Raw genomic sequence first — 22,508 nt, 5'->3', positions numbered from 1 at the left:
TATGTGAAAGGGGTCACCGATACAAAAGTTTGAGAACCACTGCGAGTAGAACCCCCCGAGTTCTGAACACCTCAGGAATGGAGGTTGTTCGTAACTCTAAAATGTTTGTAACTCTGAACAAAACATTATGGTTGCTCTTTCAATCAACTGAAAATTGATTTAATGCAACCCTGAAACATTACTATGTAGAAGAAAAATGCTGTTTTTAACCATCTTAATTTAAATCAGTTCTCAAACTTGTGTACTGGTGACCCCTTTCACATAGCAAATCGCTGAATGTGACCTCCCCCCCCCTTAAATATATAAAAAAGTGTTTTTAATTTATAATACCATTATAAATGCTAGAAGCAAAGCGGGGTTTGGGGTGGAGGCTGACAGCTCATGACCCTCCATGTAATAACCTCGTGACCCCCCCCGAGGGGGTCTGACCCCCCAGTTTGAGAACCCCTGATTTAAATGAAACAAGCACAGAAACCGTTTCCTTACCTTGTCAAATCTTTTTAAAAAAACTTTCCAGCATGCTTCCAGTTCCAAATGAGATGTGTGGTTGATTCATAATTCTGAGGTTCTACTGTAGAATGTTCTTTAATACCCACTTCCTTCTTTAATACCCACTTAATACCCATTTCCTTAATTCCACTCTTTTTGCTTCCCACTTTTGTTTTTATACTGTAGTGTTGCTGTGTGCTGTTAAACAGCTGCAGTTCCTCACCACACCAGAGGTGGCTGCATTTCAGTAGCAAATGAAGTGATTTGTGTGTGGGAGAGGTGTATACATACACTCTGTGTTAGTTAAGAGGTTTGAGATCCTTGGGGTGAAAGCAATGGCATAGCCAGCTTCTAAGAGGAGGGGGAGCAAACCTAAAAAAGCGCCCCCCTTGGCTCCTCCTCTGGCCCCCCCCCCCTGCCCCCTCCGCCCACACCGCCCCTCCCCCCCATGGCTCCTCTGGCCCTGCCGTGCCCCCCCTTGCTCCTCCAGCCACGGCTGCAGCCCGCAGCCAGCCTGTGCCCCCCTGCTCCTCCGGCCGCTTTTGGAAAGGCGCCGCTTTTGCAAAGTATGCTAAGGGAAAGCGGCTGCTTCCTCTGCACCCCGCTAGCTACGCTACTGGGTGAAAGGTGCTGTATTCTGTGTCGGATGTGATGATAAAGGACATGTATTGCACACATAATCCTGTCCTTTATTACTGTCTAGCACACCTGACCGAAGAAAGGTTACGTAGGATTGAGTCTTCTAGAATCAAATTAAAGGACACTTACAGCAGCCCTAGCCTAAACTACCTCTGTCCATGCAGCACTGCCTTCACTCTACATTTACCTTACCACAGTCTGACTGCTGTTTCAAGATGCTTCTTCGCTGCAGCTGTTGCCATCTGGAACAGCCTTCTGGCATCTCTCTGCCTCATAGACTTTCCTTCTAATTTCTTTTCTCAGATGGAACTATATCTCCCCCCAGCTCTGCCTAAACCTCATGCTGTTTTCTCTCCTGCTTTCATTTAACCAAGTAATTGCATTATCTAACGCTGAAAAGCATTTGACAATTAGGGGCCTGGTCCTGAGCCCATCAATGGAAAGACTCCCATTGAATTCATTGGGCCTTGAATCAGGCCGATAGTCTGTGTGAAAGACAAAAGGACAGGACAAAATATAACTGTATTGTACAGTTCAACACCACTAATGTTGTAGAGGTTGTCTTCATCATGATGGTTTTTCTTTTCCTGCAGGTGGTGCATCTGGCTCGAAATCTCATATACTTTGGCTTCTATAGTTTTAGTGAGCTGCTCAGACTGACCAGGACACTGCTGGCTATTCTAGATATTGTTCAGGGTCCTATGTCGTCATACTTCGAAAGACTAAGCAAATTTCAGGATGGAGGTGAGAAAAAGCAGTGAAAAATTTTTATTAAAATGCATTATTCACTATTTGGGAAGGAAGCAATTTAAGCTGTATGTCTTTGATCTGTCTGTACACCTGTGGAAGCACCATCCAACTATGTGGACAGCAGATGATTTCAGAACACATAAAAATGATCAATTTTAAAAGAACTTTTAGATTGATTGACTGATACAGTGTCACATGGGATACTGAGGCCTGGTCTACATGGGGGAGGGGATCGATCTAAGTTACAAAACTTCAGCTATGTGAATAACGTAGCTGAAGTCGACGTACTTAGACCTATTTGCTGCTGTGTCTTCAGTGCGGTGTGTCAACTGCTGTTGCTCCCCCGTCGACTCTGCCTGCACCTCTCGTGGAGGTGGAGTACAGGAGTTGACAGGAGAGCGCTCGGGGGTTGATTTATCGCGTCTAGTATAGATTGCTGCCCGCCGATCCGGCGGGTAGTATAGACATATCCTGAGGCCTGGAACCTGATTTGGAACTGTCAGCTCCAAACCAGTGGAGGGAGTAGCAGATTTCTGGGTGTGGGGCAAGCAGTTGCGTATTTATACCACAGGCATTTACCAGTCAATGAGGAAGATGCTTGTCCACTATTAAGTGAGGTGCTGGGCTGGCAGCTGTTAGTCATAGTATCCTAGAAGGAGCAGATGGAAAAGACCTATTAGCCATCCTGTCCGTCTTCCTGCTGATGCAGGATTGTTCCCTAGTGTACACTTCCTTGTATTTTGGCTAGGTCAGAATTTAAATGCCCTAAACAATGGGGCTTTCACACCTCCCTGAGGAAGAGTATTTCATAGCCTCACTGTCTGAGAGTTAAATTTTCCTGTTCTTAATTTTATTAGATTATTTGCGCGGTCTGTGTCACAACCTAAACAATTCCTCTTCCTCCTTGATGTTTATACTCTTCAAATATTTATAGACTGTTATCGTGTTTCCCCCTTTTGTCATCTCTGAGCCAAGCAATACATATTTAGTTTTTAATCTTTCCTCAGTCTCTGGTGTTGCTCTTCTCTGAACTGCCTCCTATTTGTCAAAGTCTTTCACAGAATGCTGTGCTCTTTACACAACGCTATATTATAGGTGGAGTCGCATCAGAACTTTACAGAAAGGGACTATTATCTGTGACTTGTGGCTGCAATTTGAATTGGCTGTTTTTGCTGGCGTCGCATTGCAAACTCACTTCTAGAAATGGCCCTAAGGAACAAAGTTTTTGTTTCTAGATCCAAACTTTCACAGAGTTTGCAGGAGCTGGGCACTCAGATCTGTGATTTTTAGGTCAGTCTGATCTCTGTGCATGTCTGTAAAGCTGGGGTCCCAAACCACTCATTGTCTTTACTCACCACTATCACCCCATGGCTCTGTTTCACCAATTCTGTTTTCTTCCCCCCCCATTGACTGTATGTGTTTCAGGCTACTCTGGAGGAAGGAAAGTTAGTTATTAAGCACAGAGGGTCAGATTCTGCTCTGATATGCTGATGTAAATCCAGAGCAAATCTGTGAAAATCCAGAGCTACCCCAATATAACTAAGGTCAGAAAGTCAGGAGTTAGAGCACTGAAAGATACGAATAAGATCTGTGGAAATAACAGGTACTGATGATACATATATCAGGGAACTGGGACTGTTTAGTCTGCAGAAGAGAAGAATGAGGGGGGATTTGATAGCTGCTTTCAACTACCTGAAAGGGGGGGTTCCAAAGAGGATGGATCTAGACTGTTCTCAGTGGTACCAGATGACAGAACAAGGACCAATGGTCTCAAGTTGCAGTGGGGGAGGTTTAGGTTGGATATTAGGAAAAACTTTTTCCACTAGGAGGGTGGTGAAGCACTGGAATGGGTTACCTATGGAAGTGGTGGAATCTCCTTCCTTAGAGGTTTTTAAGGCCCGGCTTGACAAAGCCTTGGCTTGGATGATTTAGTTGGGGATTGGCCCTGCTTTGAGCAGGGGGTTGGACTAGATGATCTCCTGAGGTCTGTTCCAACCTTGATATTCTATCCCCCAACACCTATTCTACTGAATTAAATCTATGCACACCTAGGCTGGTTCATTGGATGCAGCACTGTTCTGTAGTAATGTGTCACATGCCATTTCCTCCATCCTTATCTCCACTTTCTTCAGCAAGAGGGTGCTGGACAAAGTGTTTTGGTCCTTGTGGGTAGCCTCCACCTTTGTCTGTGCTGACCCTTTTTAGTTTCCTTCTTGGATGTAGTTGTTTCCACAGATGTAAGTCTGATGAGCACTGCAGATAGACTGTAGACATGTGCAGCTGTGGGTGTAATGGTGAACCTGTGTGTGTGGGACTAGCACTGCCTTGAAAAGGACTGATTTCTTAATGGTGTTTGTTTGGACATGACCCCTACTCTGCCCTCCCCTGCTAGTCAAGTGGCTAGGAATCCTGTCTCTTCTGAGAGAGTTCCTTGCCAGTTTGAACTGGTGTCAGTCTGTTCTGCATCCTTAGGTGCATCCTGCAGGGTCATTTGGGTGTGCTGGCATGGCCTGGATATTTGCAATAAAATCTTGCTGTGTAGAGATAGTTGTTCTTAGGTTGGAATAGCTTGAGAGACTTGCTGGACATCCCACGCAGCCATTTCTAGAAGATGAGAAGGTGCATTTTCTCGGGTTGACCATGCCTGGCTTCCAGTGGGTGTCTGCCCCTTTTCTAACTTATGTAGCCACAAGAATATGAGCTGCACATTAGTCTCACTATGGATGTGCAGAGTGGTGCGGAATGTGGAAAGGCCTTGACCCTTTGTGTAACCTTGGCGTGCTCCCAGGCAGCTCTGCATTTCTGCCTTGGTCCTGTGGACGTACATGCTTTTGGCAGGACAAAATTAGGCCCTCAGGGTACATATATTGTGGGAATGCATTCCGAGAGTGATTCATCACTGGCCATTGAGTATTCTCAAGGGCCATGTTCCAATAGATGCATCTCTGAAGATCTTAGTGCAGCAAAAAAGGAAAGTGCTTTTTAAAAAAAAACAAACAAACCAAACAGTCATTGTTAACTTTAGCAAAGATTAAAATGAAAAAGGGAAAAGTAGAAAGCAGTTCCAGGTATTGTAGTTGTTGACATTCAAAAGACAGCTGGTGTGGCTGACATGTCAACTACGTATAACTTCTTCATAAGTTGGTTTCTTTTGCAGTAGCTTTCTGATGAATGAATGAATGAATGAATTGGATCCAGGTGCTAGGTCCTCAGCTGGTGTAAATTGTTGAGTTCATATCCTAAAACTCAGAATCAAAGAGTCACTAACTAGGTTGTGATATGATACTCTCTTCCTATGAATCGTGTGAGTAATATATCTTGAACATTAAGGCGTCCTTAAGTATGCATTGCAAAGACAGGAAGTAATGGCCCAGAAGCAGTGGAATAGCTGCTTTTTCTTTTTTCCACATGATTCCGTGTCTTAGTCAGAGATATGAACATCGCCACTTTTTCCATCTCAGTCCTCTTTTCCCATCCTTAGAGGTCCATATAATGAACAACCTCGGTCCTTGCAACCATGGAGGAACTGACAAAATTTCATCAAAGTCCATCAGTACAGCTTCCTGGTTGGCTAGAAGGATTGCTGCTGAGCACTTAGTCCTCCTTTCTACGCCCAGTCTTAGGGCTTGTCTTCACTACCGGGGTAAGTCGACCTAAGTTACGCCACTCCAGCTACGTGAATAACGTAGCTGGAGTCGATGTAGCTTAGGTTGACTTACTCTGGTGTCTTCACTGTGCTGCGTCGATGGGAGACGCTCTCTGGTCAACTTACCTTCTCCTCTTAGACCTGGTCCACATTAACCCCCCATTTCGAACTAAGGTACGCAAATTCAGCTATGTTAATAACGTAGCTGAATTCAAAGTACCTTAGTTCGGACTTACCGCGGGTCCAGACGCGGCAGGCAGGCTCCCCCGTCGACGCCGCGTACTCCTCTCGCCGAGCTGGAGTACCGGCGTCGACGGCGAGCACTTCCGGGATCGATTTATCGCGTCTAGACAAGATGCAATAAATCAATCCCAGAAGATCAATTGCTTACCTCCAGTCTGGCGGTAAGCAAAGTGTAGACCTACCCTTAGAGAGGTGGAGTATCAGGGGTCTACCGGAGAACCCCCTAAAATTGATGGCAGAGCGTCTTCACTAGACCCGCTAAATCGACACCCGCTGCATTGATTTCAGCAGCCAAGAAGACAAGCCCTTATAGCTGTAGGATTGGTTTGATGCTATTGGGAGTCCTGCTTATGGAAGGGCTACTGGAAAAGGCCTATATGGGCTGAGCATGCTATCACCATGACACTCTCACTCCTTTTTACCCCAGGGAAAAGGAAACCCTGGACCCTGTTCCCCATTACCCTGCACCTTGTGCAGCTATTTGCACCAATGTGAAAATGTGCTTTTCTGATTTAGTATTTTACAGCTACTTTGCACTTGTGACTTTGCAAGATGCAGGGCATCGGAGAATCAGACCCCAAGAATTGAGCCGAGCCCTCCTGTAGAGAAGTGCTATCATGAGACTAAACAACCAACAGGGTTATGTTGTGATTTATAACCTGAAGTAATTATTTTTAGGGGTTCCATTCCCCTTTATACATCTTCACTCTCTACCTGTTATAAAACTGAAGTGTCTGGATTCATCTGTCGGTTTTTATCTGTACCTGCCCTGCCTTTTAATTCTCACTTTGAATTTATAATACCCATTTCTTAACTTATTAAATAAAAAAAAGTCAGCATTACACTAGAAAACAGCCCAATCTGGATTTCCTGGCTATAGGAAGATGTGTTGGCAGCTTGACTTTAGAAAACACCACATTGATTTTTCAGTAAGCGTTTGTTTGATCATACATTACTAGTATATAAACATTTAAAGGATGGGTTGTTCCTTGCCCTTATTAACAGTGGAAGATCTCTGGTGCCAGACAGACAATCCCAGATCCTAAGCTCATGGGAGTACAGGTACTGCTCCTTCTGCATCCATGGGAGCTTACATCCCTCTCAAAGGGGCAGAGGGGTTGCCATGACTCCCCCTCCACATGGAGCTGTACAGGGTTTGTGCAGTCTATGCACCCACCATGCAGGCAGAGACGGGGTTTTGCTTTTGAGGCACGCTTTGTACCCCATGTTACCCCTAGGGATGTGTGCTTTGCACAACTCCTCGCTCAGGGCTATGCCTACCTGGACTGCAAAATTTGAGCCTTATGTTAATCTTTTTTTAAAAATACACGCTAAATAGTAAAAACTAGATAAATAAAGGTCCCTTATGCAATTGTTAGGTTTTATTGGGGGGGGGGGGGGGGCGGGCTAATCATTAGTTTTTGAGATCTTCAAAAGTTTTATTTCATCCACCTAGTCACTAATCACAAATGTCTAGGCTATGGCTGTAGTGCCGTAAGAATGCATGGTTCGTAATTAAAGCTTAGAGCTTTTACTGTAGCACTAAACCCCAGCTGTGGCACAGCACTGAAATGCCAGCTTTGATATCTGAAACTGACGATTTAACAGCATAAATACATTTATTTAAATTTTAACATTGTCTATAGGTCCAGTCCTACAGCTCTAATGCAGTCAGAACTCCTGCAAGATAAGAGTACAGTGAGAGTTTGCCCTGGATTATAAATTCAATCACTGCCTTATTGTACATTTACATTGCTTGATCTTAAACTGATTCTTCACTTGACGCAAGGTTTTGACAGTAACTGCACCCCGTTGGAAACTGATTTGCGGGTCCTGTGATAGTAGGTTTTGAGAAGAGGTGTGACCAAATGGAAAAGGTGTACAGCTCTGATTTTTTTTTTTTTTTTTTACTCTGTTGTAAATCCCAGGTGGAAACTCTAAATTAGATCCTATTTCATATTTGTATCCTATTTGATGTAGAGAAGAGTGGTTAGGTTTTATCTCATTAATTCGTATTGATTTCTAAGGGGGACTGACTAGCCTAAGAATTTGATGATGACAGACAAAGCATGCCACCTCTGCATCACTCATCTGAATATGTCCTAGGTCAATGGGGAGAAAAGTTTCCCCATCTGATCCCAAAAGAGCTGGAGCAAAGAAAACAACGTAATTACTTATTATTGTTTGCTTTACCGTAGTGCACAGGAGCTCCCTCATGGACCAGGCCCCCGTTGTGCTAAGTGCTGTACAAACACAGTACAATAAATGGTCTTTGCCCCAAAGAGCTTACAATCGAAATATAAGAGGAGACGAGATTGATTCAGACAGACTGACAGGAGTGCAAGGAAGCAGCAAGACAGCACTGGTTAGTAGGAGAGGCTTAGGTGTCAGTGCAACAGTGGCCTAACCGGTGTCCAGTTTTTTGTAGGCATCGCAGCAGGAGGATAATGGGTTAGTTTTGCAGATGTTGGAGAGCTTTTCCTAGGCATTAGGGGCGGCATTGGAGAAAGCACAAAGGTGCTTGTTTGAAAATGTAACAGGTGACCAATGGAGCCTGGCATCGTGGGCCAATCACAGTGTGTAAAGCAGTGGGAGAGCTCCACAGACACTACTGCGTCCCTGAGACCTCAGCAGCTCTGGCTGCTTTTACACACCTTGCATGTGAAGGGTAATGGCTGGTGGATCTGTATATGGTGGGTCCACTGGTACACCCCTCACTCCTTTCCTCCGCCCCTCCATGGCAGGGCACATAGACCCTGCATTTCCCCACCCCCCAGATACATCAAGATGAAGCAATGTAGAGAGCCCCTCTGACTAATATGGTACTGGCTGCTCAGAAACCAAAGCAAATGAGCAGTATTAGAATAGAATAGAGGGGATTTGGACCCCACATACGGACTCCAGCAATCCTGCCTCGTCTCCTGCACCTGGGTGGCCTCTGCCATCGAGGAAAAAGGAGCTGGATTTCATCCAGGGCCTGTTGAATTGATTAGATGGTTTCTAAGTCTTGCATATATATCCATTAGCTGCTCCTTTTTATTGTTAACAAGTCTAAACATCATTTTGAGGCAGGCTTTGATTAGCAGCACTAACAAGACAGTTCCTACCTGTCAGACTGGAGAGATAATTTATCCCAACAGTTTAAAAAAAATGATTCAGCAGACTATTTGAAGATTAATTCTTGGGAAATTTGGGTAGGCTGATCACAGATTTCTATAATGCAGTAATTGCTACTTATTTGACTATTATTTGGACAAAAGAAAGCCAAAAGAAATGGGAGTTACCTCCCCTCCCGGTATGTTTGATTTTCTGGAGTGGAATATTTCTCTTTCATTATTTTTTTCTGCCACTAAGCCTGTGCCCCTATGTGATCCTAGAGCACCCTCCTTTTCCAGGGACCCCATACAGCATACAGTTACCCATCTTGCCAACTAGAAGGCCCACTGAGATTCCCATGACCCTTTATGACTTCAGGGTCAGTATGCTATTGCAGAGATTAAATTCCCTGCCTTCCCTCCTCCCCTGTTGAAAAGTTGAACTTTGGCAACACTTTCTGGTTTTCTGGTCCACGTAGTGGAAAAGGAGGTCCCACTACAAATGGCAGATCCTCACAAAAAGGGGAGAGTTGGTGGAGTTTCTTCGTAGCCAGAGTAGGTTGCTAGCAAACTGGAGGTGTTTGAGGTATATGTGTTGTGAATATATGGAGGAGATCCAATTTTATTGGGGAGTTGGGAGCTGAATGTGGCCTCACGTGTATTTTCAGCTAGGTCCCCATGGAATGTAGAGCTGGCCCCACTCTCTTCCCTTTAACATTATGTATTATATTTCTAATAGGTTATCCTGAGGTCAGCTAGTTATTGAGGGGTGAAGTATGGTTCAATGAAGAAATAAAGTGTGCTGTTCGTTTGTTTATAGTACGTTCTGCAGCCTTTATGAGCAAATTCTATGAAAAACCTGTAAAAATTAATACCTCTTTCACAAATGGAGCTATAAGACTTTATGTTCCTGGCAAATAATATATAGCTCAAAGGATTCGAAATAAAATGTGCTCCTTTAAGTATCAAAGTGGTGGTGTTATATGTCTCATAAATGGCTATAACTTTTCATGCACAAAAAATTAAATTACATGAAGAAATGCAGCCAGATCAACAAAGGCAAAGACATTTAGAGTTAAAGCTGCTATGGGGTTTTTAATTTATCTTATGGTAACTGGTCATTACAGCACATGTGGCTCTCTGCCAGAGGATCCCATAGTTCTGGTGACTATTATATGCCCCAGGCTAGTTCTATATAAATAAAATTTAAAAAGCTTACACTGAATCAGTATTAAGGGTCTCAGGAATCCACAAAAACAAGGGCATTTGGAGTTGACTCCTGTTCCAGCCGTAATTCACCTAATTGCAGAGGCACTTCCTGGCTAAGGGCCCATTCTTGGTGCTGGTTTGGGCCTCCTGTGAAGCACAGTCAGCCTTCAACTGCCGCTGACTTCTGTGGAAGTTGTGGGCTCTTAGCAGTTCATGCGATCAGGACCAATGTAGGGAGGAGCTGCCTCTGCTGTGATCTTGGTTAGAGTGGGGAAACAGGCAATCCTTTGGAGTCATGGGTTCTAATATTCAAGTGATATCAGATATCCAGACCTCAGAATCTAATCTGATTATCCGCCACAGCTCAATCACCTCCGGAACCTTCTTTTTCCTAGGCCCCAGGGGCTCCCTTTCTCCACCAGCCTTCATCTGTTGCAGGAGTGAGAGAGGCAACAGCTGAGACATTTAGGGACTGCTGAGTGGCTGCTCCCCCCATCTTCAATCTTCAAGGGGCAGTGTCTTAGATCCTTCGGTTCTGAAAGAGGCTCTGGCAAGTGGGAGGAGGCCCAAGCCTTGATAGAAGAGGGACAGTAAAACCTCTAAGTGTTTAGTATCCCTCCATGGTTCTGACGGATGCCCCAGAATCTCATGCACAATACCTAGGCAAGCTGGTGTCAAGCTGCAGCTGAGCAGCAGCCAGAGACTTGGACCATCTACGAAGGAAAAAGGATCTTTTGGGCGGGAGGGGGGGATGTTCTGAGTTCTTTGGGATCTTTTGTGACTGGAGTTCGGCTGTCAGATAACCCCAGTTTTCAACCTTTTTTCATTTGTGGACCCCTACAAAATTTCGAATGGAGCTGCGGATCTCTTCAGAAATCTTAGACGTCATCTGAGGACCCCCAGGGGTCTGTGGACCACAGGTTGAAAACTACTGTCCTACAGAGAGAGAGTTTTCTGGGTAGGAATGGGTTAACCCAAAATGCAGAATATAAGTAATTTCAGGATGATATTCAGAAATATTTGGCCCCACAAACAGGGATGGTATTTGGGCTCATTGGGAAGTTTATTATCCCGTTTACCCATCCTTTCCTCCCAGTCTGTCAGTTTGGGTGAGAGATGAGGTGCCTAAGCATGAATTTTCTAAGTAGCACATGCTGCCAGTTTCTTATCACTCTGCAATGGGAGTGCAGATATCCAGAGGACATAAGCACCATGGCAATACAGAATATGTTTGCAAGACCTCAATATGTTTGGCTGTACAGTACTCAGTAACAAAAATGTGTCCCGGTTTTCTGAGGTAAAAATGTTTCATAGAGAGTTTGGTGTTATGTGAGCAGTGTCACACAAAAATAAACAAATTTGTCTGCAAAACCACTCATTTGTCCTCCCTTTCTGCCCCCCCTTTTTTTATAAATAAGATTGACCGATGTGTTGCCCTTTTACTGGACAGGTTAATGAGCAGTTGTCAGAGTGATTGGCCCAAGTGCATTTGTTCTCCATCTGATCATTAAGACCAGATTTTAAAAAAGAATCCATCACCCAACAACTCCCATTTAGGCACCTAAATAAAGATTTCCAAAATTGTTCAGCACCCAGCAGCTCTGTGTTCTTACTGGGAATTCCTCGTTGCTGAAATCTGTCTGAAAACTTGGCTGCTTTTTAAAAGGCCTTATTGAGAGCTGAACACTCTTGAATATTTCGCTCCAGCAGTGAGTGCTGGAGCACTTTTGAACCCTAGGAATCCAATCTTACTTGTTAATGGCCAAACTTCCATTGATTTTTATAGCAGTGGGAACAGGCTCAGTCCCTTTGTGACTGGTACAAGAATAGAAATATATAACTGGTAGTACTAGGTATTACATTTAACCATGTTTGATGTTTTGGATTGGGTCTTGTGTCCAGTCAATGATATTTCCGCAGAAAATATTTTCAGGCTATTTTTTTGTAAAGTATCTTCAACAGTTTTCTATTTGCTACCTTCTAAGGTTTAAAATAAACTAAGGGCCAAATAGTGATACCCTTCCTCATGTGGAATAGCATTTTTCACCAGGAGTGGTTCCACTGATGTCCAGGGAGCTACTTGTGCAGCAAGAGTACTACTTGCTCTGAGTAAGGGCATCACAGTCTAAGAAACATTAGGGTAGGTAAAAGGTGTCCGCTAACCATGGAGACTGAAGTCCATTGTTTATTTACAGCCCAGGTATGGCGTGGGGCACTGCTCTCTCTGAGCTTCCTCACGCTAACCCATATATCTCATCTACATATACATCTACTTCATCTTCCATATGAGTCCTAGCCTCACCACTGAGACTGCCAACAAGGGTTCCTAATTGTGCCAGTTGTGATGCTCCTTGTGGTGTTGTTGCTTCTTGTCCACTGGGAACAGGACGGAAGCCACCACAAAGCCACTGGCTGGGAACAATATTAAGACACGGCATAGTTTGCCAATTCCTTTTCTAGTGGCTTTTCTCCCTGAATATAGCTTTGTCATTTAACATACATGCTGTATTGCATAGCACCTAGCCGTTGGTTTTTATTTTGCTTTTAGAATTGTTCAGACCATTACATTTATCAGGACATGTGTTTTATGCAGGCAGTGAGGTGTCCTATTATCCAACATGTCGATTGCATGTTCTTTATAACTTAACTCCTCTGAACTCTCTCTCGTCTCAGAGAGGCCATTGTGTTGTCAGTCATGCCAAATTGTATGAGTTTATGTGCCACAGTTTTGTGACAGAAACTGATATTTATTAGGAAGTTGTGATCACTATAATACAATGCAATGAAAAGGAGGTGCACAGTTGTCTTTCCAAAAGATGACAAGCATTCTCTCTCTTTTAAGCCCCTCATTTTAGTACCTGTCAATCTGTAACTCCTTTAAAGGAGTATCAGAACCTACGTTGATTTCACTCTTTCATTGTACTATATATTGGTGAGTAGATCACTTATCACTAACTCCCTGGACATATTCTACACTAGAATTGTGAAACCATAAGAGGATGCACTTGGGGTTCTTGACAGTGCAACTCTGGGTAAGAGTCTCACAAAATACATTTTGTGCTCTTTCCTGAGAGGCATCTGCTCAGTAACTCTCAGGATTTACTCCAATTAGTAACAGTGGAGGTGGTAAGTTAACTTATTATTTATTATTGTATTGTGGTAGCACCTAGCACTCCAGTGTGTTAGGCGCTGTACAAACACTTAATAAGACACATGCCCTGCCCCCGAGAGCTTACAATCTAAATAGAGGAATGAGACAAAAAGTGGGAGAGGAAACAAAAGCAGAGAAATGAAGTGACTTGCTAGGAATAGAATAAAGGGCCCTATCCACTGGACCATGCTGATTGTATGTAACAGATCTGAAGCACATACCTACTCTTGGTTCAAATTTTCTACAGATCTGATTTACCCCTTCTTCTTTCTAGGGCAGATACTGTATTTACATTGAGAGGCATGTAGATTACTGTGTTTAGGTCTCTTGGAGGAGACCTCTAAAATCAAGTTTCTGTCTACTCTTCATGGATATTCCTAAAGCACAGGTTCCTCTGAGTGTCTTGTGCACCCTCTGGCGCCCCCTTGTTGTGCACTGTATGTACTGGTTGGCAGTCACACACCATTTGTGGGAGAGTTGTGTTTCAGTGATGGTCTGCATCTATATAGCTTGTGAAATATTTTGGGTTCTTTCAGGTTGAAAAGTATAATTAATTGTTCTAAGTGCCATTTCATTTTCATTCCAGGAATTTTCTCTCCCAGATCTGCTGCGTGCTAATTTAAAATATAATTGCTGATATCTTGCCATTTGCTAAGATGCTGTATGAGATTGAATTGCCTGTTACTCCCAGTAACTGCCGGTATTGTTGACAGAAAGAAAACTATATTGGTTAAAGAGGGTCTTAGCCATTGCAGATATAAATACTAAAAATGATTAAGCAGGCTTTCTCCCACTAAAAACACTTTCTGCTGTATTTATGAAATACAACAAAAGATGACAACATTCTTTAGCTGATCTTCCTCTAACTTTCAGTCACACAAAGGCTGATGTTCAAGGAATGTTTGGGGGGAAGGAGTGTAGTGAATCCAGTGTAACTTTTCCTTTGTTATAGGTTCAGTTGTGACGCTGCCTTGCAGCCCCCTTATTCCCTTGCACTTCCTACCTCTGTTGCTAGTCTGTGCATAGGCGCTGACTCCAGGGGTGCTCTGGGGCTGGAGCACCTACAGGGAAAAAAATAGTGGGTGTTCAGCAGCCACCTGTCAATCAGCTCCTCCCCCCAGTGCCTCCTCTCAGCTGTTCTGCAGCGGTGGGAGGAGCGGAGTGGGAAAAGGCAGAGTGAGGGCAGGGCATGCTCTGGGGAAGAGGGAGAGAAAGAGATGCTAAGTGAGTTGCCCCAGGTCATGCAGGAAATCTGGCAGAGTAGGGTGTCTCATGTCCTATCCATATCATCCTAACCACTGCACCAACCTTCCTCAGACAAATGTGGGGTATCTTCTCCCCTTCCACATGGGTGGGTGACGAGTGAGCAGAAGTGGGGATTGGGCATAATCTTGATTCTGTTTCTCCTCCCTCCTCCCCCTCCGAATGTACAGAGCAGCACCGCTGATCTGTTGCAGATGGGGAAGTGATTACTCTTCACTCTGGAGTAAGAGAGGAACCAGCCCACACTGTGACTGAGTCAGTTTGATTTCTGGTCTGCTCCTGACAGAGTGCAACTATGCATTGCCCTTCATCAGAGCTCACGGGGGGGGGGGGGAGTCTAATCCTATATGGCACAGTACCTGGGCCTTTGCTATTTCAGCAGGATTTATTTTAGAGGTTGGAATGACTGAAATATTCAGAGAATTTTCAAGCAGAAATTGCACACATGTATAGTGAATACCTACATTCAGTGGATCCATTCCTGAGAGGAATGCCAGGCGCTTGCAAATCCCATTGAAATCAATTAAAAGTACCTCTCAAGATTTGCTTTTTTAGAAAGGAATTGGGATTGACATAAAAATCTAGAAGACTATCTTCTTGTCACTTCTTCAATTTATGTGGCCTAATTCTTCACTCTGCTGTACCGGTTGTATTGTGCTGTAACTCCACTGACTCTTTTTATGCAGAATTCATTAACTTTACAAATACCAATGAACTTACTGAATAAACACTCTGACTCACTGATGAATGGAGTTCTGAAATCTCCATTACTAATTGGGAAAATCTTAACCTCCATATACATTTTTCAAGTAATGATATGACAGGTCACCAAGGAGTGATGCAGTCCAGTGATCTTGTACTGTGGTCTTTACTTTTGTTGTTGTTGCTCTATTTCTTAAACCCAGGGGATACCGAATAGTCCTACAACCGCACTTCACTGTTAGCAGACTATGCAGCTGAAAGTACAGGGTGTTATGAATGAGATCATCTATTTCACAAATTGGTGGTAAATACTATTTAAAAAAAAATCCCAACTTAAATGGAGCCACTTCAAAGGTCAAGGGGCCTGATTCTCCTCTTCGTAAGCCTCTTTTACACTGATGTAACTACATTGTAATCAATGCAGATAAACATTGTTTAGCACTTTGTGGGGAGGTGATCCTAGTCTCATGTTTCATGCAGTTTAAAGATCAGTTCTGCCGGATATGCAATTTCCAGCACCATGCAGTAGCCAGGAGGATATTTGGAAAGATTTTTATTACCTTGCTTATATGTAGGCAGTTAGGAGGATCTGCCTGTGTATGACCCTGATGTTAGGATTTAGTCTTCAGTCTGATATCCAGTGCTTTTCTTCCTAGCATGATGCAAAAACGGTCAGAAATTATTTTGCCCCCTTAACTTGTAAGGAGGTGAAGGAGTATTTTCAAAAACCCAATTCAGGCAGATTGCACACCAGACTGAATGCTGAACGGGACCTGAAACGTGACACTAATCTGTCTCATTCACTTTGAAAAAGCAAATTATTTCTTCTTTTTAAGTCAGGGTTAAAGGCCCCCTCTTTCCTCACATACAATATATGAACTCCATGAATGGTGGCAGAAAGGCATAAGGGGAGGATATTGCTAGCAAAATATAATAGGATGTTGACCTTTTGCAGCAGATTATACAGAAAGAGGGTTATTGTGATGTTGCAGTTGCCTGGTGATTAAAGTATACAGAAGACATTCAAGGAACTACTTAAGCCTTCCTCTGGCAAATTAGATCTTCTCTTCCAGCCTTTGGTTTGCTTTTGCATACTCTAGGTATTCCCACTTATCATTATCTCTGCTTAGAGGGGAGAATCTCTTTCCACTGTCGTCTCATTGTCTTATCCATTAGTCATATATCTGAGTTACGAGTTATGAAAAGACTAATTCACACTGGTAGGAACCATTATGTCCTGTCCAGAGCAAGACCCAAATTCCTCCTCCTCCATCCTAGAATGAAGATAGTCATTCATTCATAGAACTGCTGTTCATGTCAGAAGTCAGAGTAGAAGAAGAACAGCACAGTTTGTTTGAACAAACAGCATCCTCATGTAGTGGTTGATCCAACTCCTAGCAGAGTCAATAGAATGGATGGTTGAACTGGGCTCTTAATGCTAGATTAAACTGGAACACTTAGCTCTGAGGAGAGTGAGTTTCTTCCTCGGAGGAGCCCAGGCAAGGAACTGTAACTGTAGAGTAGCAGTTCTCAACAAGGGGTCCAGGGCCCTCTGGAGGGCCCTGAGCAGGTTTCAGGGGGGTCGCCAAGGAGGACCAATGTTAAACTTGCTGGGACCCTGTGTGGGGCTGAAGCCCAGAGCTCTCAGCCTGCCACCTGAAGTCGAAGCCTGAGTAACTTAGCTTTGTGGGGACCCCTGTGGTGTGAGGCCCTGGGCAGTTACCCTGCTTGATACATCCTAATGCTGGTCCTGGCTTTTATAGCAGAAAACCAGTTGTGGCACTGGCAGGCCATGGAGTTTTTATGGTATGTTTTTTGCGGGGGGAGCTCAGAAAGAAAAAGGCTGGGAACATTTTGACATTCAGGTCAGGCTATAAGGTCTGTCCCTTTCCCAGGATTTTTCTGAAGTGGGAAGGTTGAGCAAATGGGGCTGAATGGTGGGAGAATGCAGTTTGAACATTGGTTCAGCTTGTAGGCTGTGTACGTTTTATGGAGTGTGTGTATGTGCTCAGAGCCGTGGATGGGAGTATGTTGAGTACATCCAAATAAATGTTCCAAAATGTGTGTTCTTTGGTGTTCAGAACACTGATTAATTTAAACAGCGGGAGTAACTGTGCTGTAAGTCAAGCAATTATTTTCTATCTCTGTTAAACAATTCAAACATTTTTTATATGCCCCTATAGATATAGATGTACAGAATAACTAGTTGATTGTTAAGGTGATCAAATGGCCAAGGCTTTTGGTTATGGGGACAGCATACAAAGCTTTTTCTACCTCTAGGTCACTGGTTAAAATCAGATTAGGTCTGTAGAGACCAAAAGTCCTTACCAACTGATGGCTTCTTAGTGTCACGTTTAAAATCATTTGTTGGTCTCAGTCCAGTTCCTAAGGTGCAGGTGTCTACATCCCAATCATTGGAGGTTTGTAAGAATAGGTTGGACAAATACCTGTTAGGGATGGCCTAGGTATACTTAATCCTGCCTCAGAGCAGGAGGCTGGACTAGATGATGACCTCTCGAGGTCTCTTCCTGCCTTACATCTCTGTGATTCTACAATTCTGTTACCAAATCCACCATCTCAATTGGCAACCTTGTGGAAAATCTTGATGGAGAAGCCCAATGAGAGTGAGCATGGAAACTGAACTATGCACTCTTCTCCTGAGGTGTTCCTTGCAGAACAAGGTGATGAACACATTGATGGGGTGAGTGAGTGTTTGGGGAACCTTGTCTCTTGGCCTTTCCGCTGGCTTGCAAGTATGTCCTTTGCGGAAGGGTGATGTGGCAGATATATTTGGCTCCAAAACCATAGATACTTTGACTTTACTCTTTCCGTCTTGTGCAGCTTTAGCTGGAAAGAGATGATTTAGTCCTTAGTAGATTTATTAAGATTGTTGGGGTATTTTTGCCACACGAAGAGTGTGTGTGGTTTTGAAAGAAAGGTTCACCAGTTGTATGATTTTTTTTTTTTTTTTTTTTTTTAATACCTAGGAAACAATGTTATGAGGACCATCCATGGTGTGGGAGAGATGATGACACAAATGGTACTGAGCAGAGGATCTATCTTTCCCATCAGCGTACCTGATATACAGCCAAGCCTCCACTCGAGCAAGCAGGCCAGCCCAGACAGTGAAGATGTGACTGTGATGGACACCAAATTAAAAATCATTGAGATCTTACAGGTAAAAACCATGATGGAAAATTACAAAGCGGCTAGTTAATTTTAATCTACTTTATTCAGTTAGGCCAAATTCTGCGACCCAATCTTTCTAACACCTTTCTCTAATGGTCGTGCCTCAGCATGGAGAAGGATACTGCTCAGTGTCTGTAAGGGTGGCAGAATCTGGCCCTTAAAACCATCCCGGAAATATTCTCTACAGCAGTGGTCCTCAAACTTTTGTATGGGTGACCCCTTTCACACAGCAAGCCTATGAGAGTGACACCCCCCCCCCCCCCTTGTAAAGTAAAAGCATATTTTAAAATATATTTAACACTGGTATAAATGCTGGAAGCAAAGCGGGGTTTGAGGGTGGAGGCTGACAGCTCGTGACCCCCTCCCCCATAATAACCTTGTGACCCCCTGTTTGATGAGTACTCCTGCTCTAGAGACAAAGGATATATTTCCAGGTTTACTTATACTTGTTTTACATCAGTATAATTTAATTGACTTCAGTAGTTACTCTTCATTTACACCAGTGTAACTAAGAATAGAACTGAGTCCAGACACACCAGAGAAATGCATGGCCAGACATTCTGGAAGCCCTCTCCAGATGTTCACTGGTGGAACGGAGAACAGAATTTGGGTCAGTGTCATTTTATCCTAGCCATTCCATGAGGTACATCCACTAGCATATGTCCCTAGGGTTCTCACCTTGTGCTGCTGTAAGTTATGTGCCACACAGAGTCTATTATTCTGCATATTAACTCCCACGTCCTGTAGGCACACACGCTCTGTAGAAATTTTTAGTATTTTTTGTAAATTCTGCTATCTGTTGATACAATTTGTCACTTTTGAAGCTTTCCATTTATACTGAATGTTTATGAAGTACGTCTTTTATATTTCCTTAATTATAAGTTGCTGAAAGACGAGCAATTGTTAGGTTATGCTTACTGTAGCATACATTTGTTCCAAATGTGATAGACTGCATATTTCTGAGCTCATAAATGAGCATAGGGTAGTGCTAAACTGCACTACTTTAGGGAGAGCCCTGAGAAGATATTACTATCCAGAGTCACTCCCACTTCCTTGCTCTCTCCTTATCCTGAGACGGGCAGTAAGCTATGACACCGCTTTTGGGATGCAGCTTACTTTCCCTTCATACCTGGCCGGCTCTGCCCGTTGGCACTTGGGAGGGCAGAGCCATGGTTCCAGTTTCTTCTTGCCCACTCCCCACCTATATGCTCACAGAAGAAAGAATCAGGTGAGGCAGCCCCTCCTGTCCCTTCTTCACTCTAGCCTCTGTCTGAGCAGGTCTAATGCCGTTCCACAGGGAGTTGGAGAGGCCATACCCTCCACCATTCCTCTCTGACATGGCTACGTAACACTAGGGCACAATCCTGTCATATACAGGAGAACCTCAGTGTTACAGACTCCTCGGGAATGGAGGCTGTTCGTAACTCTGAAATGTTCATAACTCTGAACAAAGCGTAGTTCGAGTTCCAGATCCAGCAGCTGACACTCCAGGCCAGGATTCAGCAGCAGCTGAACTCCCTAGTCAGCCCTAGCATGGGTTTTCAAGCTTGGCCCCCTTCGGCCAGGTAGGGGTGTGTGTGTGTGTGTGTGTGTGAGAGAGAGAGAGAGAGAGAGGCATGTCCCCCTCGTAGGGGGGTGGGAGAGGAAGGGGATGGTGAAAGTTGCGCAGACCCCAGGGCTGCTCCAGCTGCCTTGGGCTAGCAGCCCCAGCGTCTTTCTGTAAGTGGCTGCCCTGTGAGTGGGGGTGGGGTGGGAGGACAGGCAGCCCAGATGTGCTTACCTTTAAGATGCAATACAGGCACAATACAGTACTTGCTGTTTTTTTTTTTTTTTTTTGTCTCTGCTGTTTCACGTGGTATCTGGTTGACCAGTCAGTCTGTAACTCTGATGCTCAGACCTTTGAGGGTCTACTATATACTTGTGTTAACCCCCCCTTCACACCAGTTTTATACCACAATACAGGCACAATGAGGGTTAAGCACACCTAAAACAGGAAAAAAATGTATACGGCTCCAAATCCTGCTGCTCTTACTCATGTGAATATTTTCACAGAGCCAGATTCTGATCACCGTTACCCTGGTGTAAATCCAGTGAGCAAGTTATGTTTGTTTAAAAAAGCAAACCTCAGAAATAATTCTTTGTCTTTAGGTATATATTCACCACAAAGTATCCTCAAAAAGCAAATGCTGGCCAGGATATCACCACGAGTATTTTGCACTGAAAGATAAATGATTTGGGTTTAGTGTTTCCATGCAGCTTTGGAATAGTCATCTGGTACCATGGGCAGATCCCAGAGCCCCTGGACAAGTCTGAACTGACTAAGATATTCATGGTGAGGGAGGTGCAACCTAAATGCAGCAGCGTGATGTGGGAGGCCAATTCCAGGAAAGAAATCACAAAAATTATCATTTGAAAAACATAACTGTTTTATTTTCAGTAATGGACTTGAGCCCACTTAAAATTAGCTCCCTCCCCTCTCACAAAACAGGTTAGAGAAAAAAAAAAAACTGTATCTTATTTTAAACTCTTGTCTTGTAGTTTATCCTTAGTGTTAGACTGGACTATAGAATATCCTACATGCTGTCTATCTATAAGAAAGAATTTGGAGAAGACAGCGAGACTATTGATAGCGCCACCATCTCTCCACCAGACACACCAGGCCTTGCCTCAGGTAACTGTTGCTGTTGTACTGCAGTTTATTGTTGCGGAAATTTTAGTAAGCAATGAACAAAACTACTTCAGAAAGCTGCACGTCACTCCAGATTGAAAGCTAGAGGGGTGCCCACAATAATGGATATTTGCTGGGCTGCTGCGCTCTAATTAAAATTTGATTCAGTTTTCCTATGATGGTGATTTATTATTCATTTGTACGCTTCCCAAAGGTTTGCTACGTGACAAAACAAATGAGAGTGAGAACGGACCATGGAGGATGGAGTGGGGATGGATAGTTACGCTTTGCTCTGTTTTTCTTTCTTGGGTCTTGTGTGCCTTGTGGCAGAACTGAGGTTTTCAGAGGGCTTTAAAGGGGGGTGGGGCTGATGAACCATTGGCAGAGAATGTTTATGGATAGAGCAGTGGCACAGAAAAAAGCCTGGAACGGTCTATGAAGAGATTTGAAGCGGGTATTCTGGTTTTGCTGACACAGCAGAGGGGGTGGGTGCAAAAGGAATGGCAATTCACACTAATTCTTCAACAGGTTTGTGTCATTGTCTGCTAATTTGAGGGGTTGGTTACATCAAAGAAAATATGAAAGATGCAGTGTGCAAAGTCTTTGGGGGCATGGATCTTTGTTCTATTTGTACAGCGCCTAGCACAGAGGGTACATGACTGGGGCTTCTAGCCTACTAGGCTACTGCCATACAAATGAGAATAATTAAGGCCTGATCCTTCCCTCTATTATGGCAAAATTTCCATTGACTAATTCAAATGGAGTTTTGCCTGGCCAAGGACTCCATAGTTGGGCCTCAGCTTGTTGCACGTACTTAAACAGAGACAATAGTTTCTTTATCCGTGAAAACTAAATTATGGTCATATGCTTTTGGTGTCTTTTTTTTTTTTTTTTTTTTTTCCCAGCAATTGTTCCTGACATAGATGAAATTGCAGCTCAGGCCGAGACAATGTTTGCTGGCAGGTATGCTTTCTGAAGGTTATACATCTGTCTGTATGTGCTCAATAATGCACAACATCTTTCTATCCAGATTTTTGTTCCTAATTGAGTAGGGTTACCATATTTCAGCAAGCGAAAAAGAGGACGGGAGGAGCTCCGCCCTAGCCCCGCCCCCATCCTGCCATAGCCCTGCCCCTGCCCCTTCCACTCCCTCCCACTTCCCACTCCCCTCAGAACCCCCAACCCTCCTCCCCGCTCCTTGTCCCTTGACTGCCCCCTTCTGGGACCCTCCCCCCATCCTAACTGGCCCCCTAGGACCCTACCCCCTACCTGTACCCTGACTGCCCCAACCCTTATCCACACTCCCACCCCCAGACAGACCCCTGGGACTCCCACGCCCCTTCCAAATACTCCCCACCCCCTGACAGCCTCCCCCCCCAGAACTCCCGACCCATCTAAACCCCTCTGCTCCCTGTCCCCCGACTGCTCCGATCCCTCTCCCCACCCCTGCCCCCTGACAGCCCC

The 22,508-nt window shown here is 44.1% G+C and overlaps 1 protein-coding gene across 4 annotated transcripts in view; it reads left to right on the top strand.

The window, feature by feature from the left end:
• ITPR2 (inositol 1,4,5-trisphosphate receptor type 2) overlaps positions 1-22,508 on the top strand; it is a 341,154-nt gene that overhangs the window by 119,505 nt on the left and 199,141 nt on the right. For all 4 annotated transcript variants that reach the window (XM_034782924.1, XM_034782916.1, XM_034782942.1 and 1 more), the window contains exons 21-24: positions 1,722-1,872; positions 18,175-18,365; positions 20,915-21,047; positions 21,950-22,007. In XM_034782924.1, coding sequence (XP_034638815.1) covers positions 1,722-1,872; positions 18,175-18,365; positions 20,915-21,047; positions 21,950-22,007 — 533 coding nt within the window. The remainder of the gene's footprint in view (positions 1-1,721; positions 1,873-18,174; positions 18,366-20,914; positions 21,048-21,949; positions 22,008-22,508) is intronic.

The sequence above is a fragment of the Trachemys scripta genome, chromosome 1 (genome assembly GCF_013100865.1).
Source record: "Trachemys scripta elegans isolate TJP31775 chromosome 1, CAS_Tse_1.0, whole genome shotgun sequence".
Classification (NCBI taxonomy): domain Eukaryota; kingdom Metazoa; phylum Chordata; order Testudines; family Emydidae; genus Trachemys; species Trachemys scripta.
This window is presented reverse-complemented; position numbering and strand designations above follow the sequence as displayed.